The sequence below is a fragment of the Scomber japonicus genome, chromosome 12 (assembly GCF_027409825.1).
Source record: "Scomber japonicus isolate fScoJap1 chromosome 12, fScoJap1.pri, whole genome shotgun sequence".
Lineage (NCBI taxonomy): Eukaryota > Metazoa > Chordata > Actinopteri > Scombriformes > Scombridae > Scomber > Scomber japonicus.
In genome coordinates, this window is record NC_070589.1 from 26,730,171 (window position 1) to 26,735,946 (window position 5,776).

At 37.1% G+C, this 5,776-nt stretch overlaps 1 protein-coding gene across 1 annotated transcript; it reads left to right on the forward strand.

Moving 5' to 3' along the window:
* The first annotated feature begins 1,616 nt into the window (after positions 1-1,616).
* Positions 1,617-4,373, forward strand: LOC128368720 (zinc finger protein 232). The gene is made up of 2 exons (XM_053329582.1): positions 1,617-1,887; positions 3,302-4,373. Exons 1-2 carry the CDS (start codon positions 1,656-1,658, stop codon positions 4,213-4,215), a joined length of 1,146 nt encoding a protein of 381 aa, XP_053185557.1. The 5' UTR covers positions 1,617-1,655; the 3' UTR covers positions 4,216-4,373.
* Positions 4,374-5,776: the final 1,403 nt, after the last annotated feature.

Sequence of the window (5,776 nt, forward strand, 5' to 3'; positions counted from 1 at the left end):
GCTCCCTGCACACCTCCTCTCTGGTGAAAAAGTGTTACCAGTTTCTACATTTCCTGCGGCATAGTTGAAGAGGACTCACCTCAGTCCATCCATCCTCACCACTTACTACCATAGAGAGTGTTGTGATCAGCAGCATCTCTCTCTGGGATGACGACTGTAACTCCTCAGATGGAAAAGCCCCTGAGGAGAGTGGTGAGGACAGCAGAGAGGACTATTGGGTTCACACTGACACCTTTAGAGGACATGGCCCAAAACACATGCTGGCCAAAGCAACCAGCATCCTGAGAGACTCCTGAGCTGACTGCTTTGCTTTCTCATCTGTAATGAGGCAGCTGTCATGAAAATGTGTAATTTTATTCATTATTTATTGATGTGCACGTTTAACATTGTCCACACTTCATACCTGTCCAGGAATTAATGATTTAAATTATTTATCAGTTATATATCTATTTCAATTTATTTTATGTGTTTTTGACAGAGCTTTGCTTTTAATTTCATTCTGTTTGCATCTTGGATGATAAAGTGAATGACAATAATTGAATAATTGAATGACAAAATTTAATCTTGAATTTTGAATCTTGAATTTTGAATCTTGAATCTTGAACAGGCCTCTTGGTTTTGTTTAAACATTAATTTAGTGCTTTTTAAAATGTGCGCATGACTAAAGCATCAATAGAGATACTATGTCAACTGCTTATTCTGTCCTTGTGTGAAACAAACAGGCTCAGACTATTAAGCATCACATGACAAATATCAACATTGCTGGGTGAAGTCAGGTCACATTTGTTTAAAAAATTTAGAAAAGTAATCAAATTAAATTAAGTAATTTAAATAGTTGCATTACTTATTACATTTTAAATAAGGTAACTAGTTATTTGTAACTTATTACATTTCTAAAGTAAGCTTCCCAACCCTGCTTATAAACACACTGAACATCATAATCTACATAAAATAAGGATTTATTACAGAGCTGCATTACTTTTAGTTAATTATACATAACAAATAAATAAGTTAGACAACTTAACTCAGTGTAAATGGATTTATTGATATTAGATAAACAATAAATACCATCACACTCACTGAGCTTAACATGGAGCAGAGACACTAACATGCTCAACCAGATCTATCTATATCTATTTAACTTTACAATAAGATTAGATAAGATTTTTAAATGATGAAATCTTGTGCTTAACACTTACCCTAAACACTGAAAACATTGGTTAGAAAATTAAAAAAGTAATCAAATATACGTTATATTACTTTAATTAAGTAATCGAAATAGTTACATTACTTATTACATTTTAAATAAAGTAACTAGTACTCTGTAATCTATTACATTTTCAAATCAACCTTCCCAACCCTGCTAATAATAGTTTATTATAGTTATTCAGTTATTGAGCTGATGCATTTTGTCCCACTGTCATCGCCGTATGTCTTCAGTCACGTGGTCGCCAGTGTTTCCTGTTACTATTGTGTTACACTTCCATGTTTTCTCCTGTAATGTCAACTCCGGCAGACAGATCTCAGCTCTTGTGTGATCATCCCCACATATAGAGCCACTTTAAGGTCTGCAGAGGAGGGGTGCTGATTGATCCGGGCTTTTGTTTTTAAAAATGGCCAGTTGTGTGGCTTTCCAGACCAAGTTAGCCTCGATCATGGAGATGTTAGCTCAAGCTGCCGTGTTGGAGATCAGTAAAATATGGGAGGACAGCTTCACGCTCGTCCAGGTCGAGCTACGCCGGAGAGAGAGTGAGATTGAAGCTCTGAACAGAAAGTTGATGTTGCTGGAAAACGAGCAGCTGACTCAGACTCAGGCTGCAAATGTGTCCTCACCATCTTCATCCAGGAGAGAGCAGCAGAGCAGGATGCTGCCCCCTACTGGTGATGGTAAGGATCGCTGCTGAGGAGACACGAAATAACACATAACATAATAATAATAACATATCAGTAATGTGTTTTATAATGTGTTTAATTCATAGGACTGTGTATATAGACAATACAACGAACAAAGCTTTATTCTAGAGATTAAACAATGTATTATTAGAGTATTAAGTATAGAGTATAAAGCTGCAAGCAATGGTGGAAAGTAACTAAGCACATTTACTCAAGTATTGTATCTAAGTTTAATTTTGAGGTACTTGTGCTTTACTTGAGTGTTAACATTTGATGCTACTTTATACTTTCCACTCCACTACATGTATTTGACAGCTTTACTTACTTTTCAGATGAATATTTGACACACTGGATAATATAACAAGCTTTTAAAGTGCAACACATTGTTAAAAGGTGAAATCAGTGAGTTGTTAACAGCTCCACCAAAATAGTGATTTAATCTAAACTTCTCACATGGTTTCATTTCAATAAATGTTCAAATGATCCAATATTTCAGTAAACATCAAAGATTAGAGAAAAAGTCCAAAAACATTAATCATCACATGATCCCTCACATTTATCCTGTGACCCTTTGGAGGGGCCCCACCCCTAGGTTGGGAACCACTGGAATAAACTAGCTAACTGTATATAAAGTAGTGTAAACTAGCTAACTGTATAAAAAGTAGTGTAAACTAGCTAACTGTATAAAAAGTAGTGTAAACTAGCTAACTGTATATAAAGTAGTGTAAACTAGCTAACTGTATATAAAGTAGTGTAAACTAGCTAACTGTATATAAAGTAGTATAAACTAGCTAACTGTATATAAAGTAGTGTAAACTAGCTAACTGTATATAAAGTAGTGTAAACTAGCTAACTGTATATAAAGTAGTGTAAACTAGCTAACTGTATATAAAGTAGTATAAACTAGCTAACTGTATATAAAGTAATGTAAACTAGCTAACTGTATATAAAGTAGTATAAACTAGCTAACTGTATATAAAGTAGTGTAAACTAGCTAACTGTATATAAAGTAGTGTAAACTAGCTAACTGTATATAAAATAGTGTAAACTAGCTAAATGTATATAAAGTAGTGTAAACTAGCTAACTGTATATAAAGTAGTATAAACTAGCTAACTGTATATAAAGTACTGTAAACTAGCTAACTGTATATAAAATAGTGTAAACTAGCTAACTGTATATAAAGTAGTGTAAACTAGCTCCACCTCCAGCAGCTACAACAGTAACATGCTGCTCTAACACTGATGCTTCACTATTAATAATCTAATGATGTCATATATAATAATATATCACTACTTTTACTGTAATACTGCATACTACATCACTCATAATACTGCCTTTGTAAATTATAGTAGACACTACCTGAATTTCTGGTGCATCAATCAAAATGAACCTGCTCTGTCATTTCAGGACCCGTCATAGATTCAGTCCAGACGTTATCTTCCGAGCAGAGCGTCAGAGAGAAGACGGACACCGCAGCCAATCACAGAACAACGTCTCCACCTGCTCCATCAGAGGAGAAACAGAACGAGCAGCTCAAGTCTGACTTCTGTGAAAGTGACAGCAGAGACGACGAAGATCTAATAGTGAAACTGGAGGATGAGGACGACGTTCAGATCGTGGAGCAGATAATGGACTGTGAGCAGAGCATTACTGACGGAGCCGCTCAACATGAGATGGAGCTGAACCACCAGCAACCCGCCGAAGCTGCAGAGGAACACGAGAGCCAGCAGTGGTCGTCTGTTTCAGTCGGGGACAGCGACACCGCCGACGACTCGGACTGCTTTTTCGAACCACAGCAGCTGTCACAAAACATGGACTCGGAAATCCTGTTCATTCAGAATGCTTTGGACATTTTAGACAACTCAGCGGAGACGATGCACACTGACAGGTTTACGAGGGAGAACGGACAAGGTGCACCAAGTAAACCGAGGGCTCCTGTGACTTTCAGCCAAGCTCAGCCAAGTCAACCTATAGAAGCAATAAATCACCCAGAGGGAGGCGTGTCCATCAGATTCCTCTCAGAGAAACAACTACAGACTAAAAACATGTCCGCCTTTAACCCAGACAACAGATTCTTCCTCTTAAACGACCCTGAGTTGCATAAAACGATAGCGAGTCGCCACATAAAGGAGAAGTGGTTCATTTGTCCATTCTGTGGGAAAAGCTTTGATCGTGTCAGCCATCTGGAGATTCACCAGCGAATTCACACGGGGGAGAAACCGTACACGTGCGACACGTGCGGCAAGTGTTTTTCTCAGAGGAGTAACCTTCGCACTCACCAGCGGACTCACAAAGAGGTTTTAGCCCAAAATTCAGTTTGATTCATGAGATTTTTACGGATACGAGGAATAGTTCTGTGACATTTATGTTTAGATGAATTAACAAATTACTTTTTTTTTACTTCAGCGTGACAGAAAAGTGATGTAGCCGACTGATTTTACTGTACACTCCTTTTTTTTCTTTTTATATGAATCCTAACTTTGACACAGATTGGATTTTAAACTGTTTTTAAATCCAGCAATTTAAGAGATTTATTAAAAAAAACCTGATGGGACGTTCAGCCTCTGTGACATAGCTGAACGTTCACTTTTAAATGTTGTACTCAGAATTTGCCATTTAATATTTGGCAGGTCGATGCGAGTCAGCGTGCAGAAGAAAAAGTTGGAGTGTTACTCATCAATGCAGACCAGTTACCAGTTTTCATTTTTATGTTCACAGTAAAAATGGATCAACCCAGATCTGTATCTAAACACACTCAAAAACTTGATCTTTTAACCAATTTTCTGTCTTCTAAAGGAAAGATAACGGAGAAATCATTATGAAAACACAACCACAGCACTTAGAGAATGAGCCTGAGCTCACGTGTAACATCCCTTGTTACACAAAGACTTAAATTCTGTGTTTTTGTAATACTGTTGGAACAAGGAGTCGTCCAAGTTTGGTCACACGTACATTTATCTAATGTAAACTATGAGAAAACTCTTTTGCAAATGTTTGTTTTAGACTAAGAGAGACAGGAAATGAAAGCATTGACTCTTCTCATCTTAGCATTTACCGTACAGATGTTTACAGCTCAGACAGGATCTCCTCCTTATCTGACAATACTTTTTAAACATGTCTTTACTTTTCATCCAGAGCCACCTCCGATCAATCCCCACATGCTTCGCACAGCATGCTGGGAAACCAAGATCTTCTTAACTTCATTGCAGAGAGTGAAATGAGAAGTTAGAAACCACTCTTTATGCTAAATATGAATCTACAGCCAGGAGATGGTTAGCTTAGCTTTAGCTTAGCATACAGATTGGAAACAAGGGGAAACAGCTAGCCTCGCTCTCTCCAAATGGTTAAAAAATGTGCCTACTTGCATCTTTAAAGTAGGCACATTCTAAGGTTTTTACATTTCAGCTTTTGTATACGATATAAAATGTTAATTTGTGAGTTTTACACATGCTGGTTATGTTTTTTTAATCTTTACAGAGTGAGGCTAGCTAGCGGTTTCCCCCCTGCTTTCAGTCTTTATGCTAAGCTAACCTGTCTCCTAGCTTTACTAAAGGTTTATATTTAACAGATAAGTGTAGCATTCATCTTCTCATCTAACTCTTTGTAATAAATGAGTATTTTCTGAAATATTTCCCTAATACGGGAAGTAGAAACACTCTTTTTTTCGTTCTTTTGTATTCATAGTCTCAATTCTTTCAATCACTACAGATCTGATGAAGATGTGAAGTATAGATAAGGAAGTTTTTTAACCTGATACAACACTTACTTGACTGCAGCAGCTGTGATCAATCTCATGATACTCCTCCTTCCTCCATGTGTGAGAGGATAACCAGTGTCTCCAAGGTTACAACGATGAACAATGACTTTGTTTTTACAATTGCA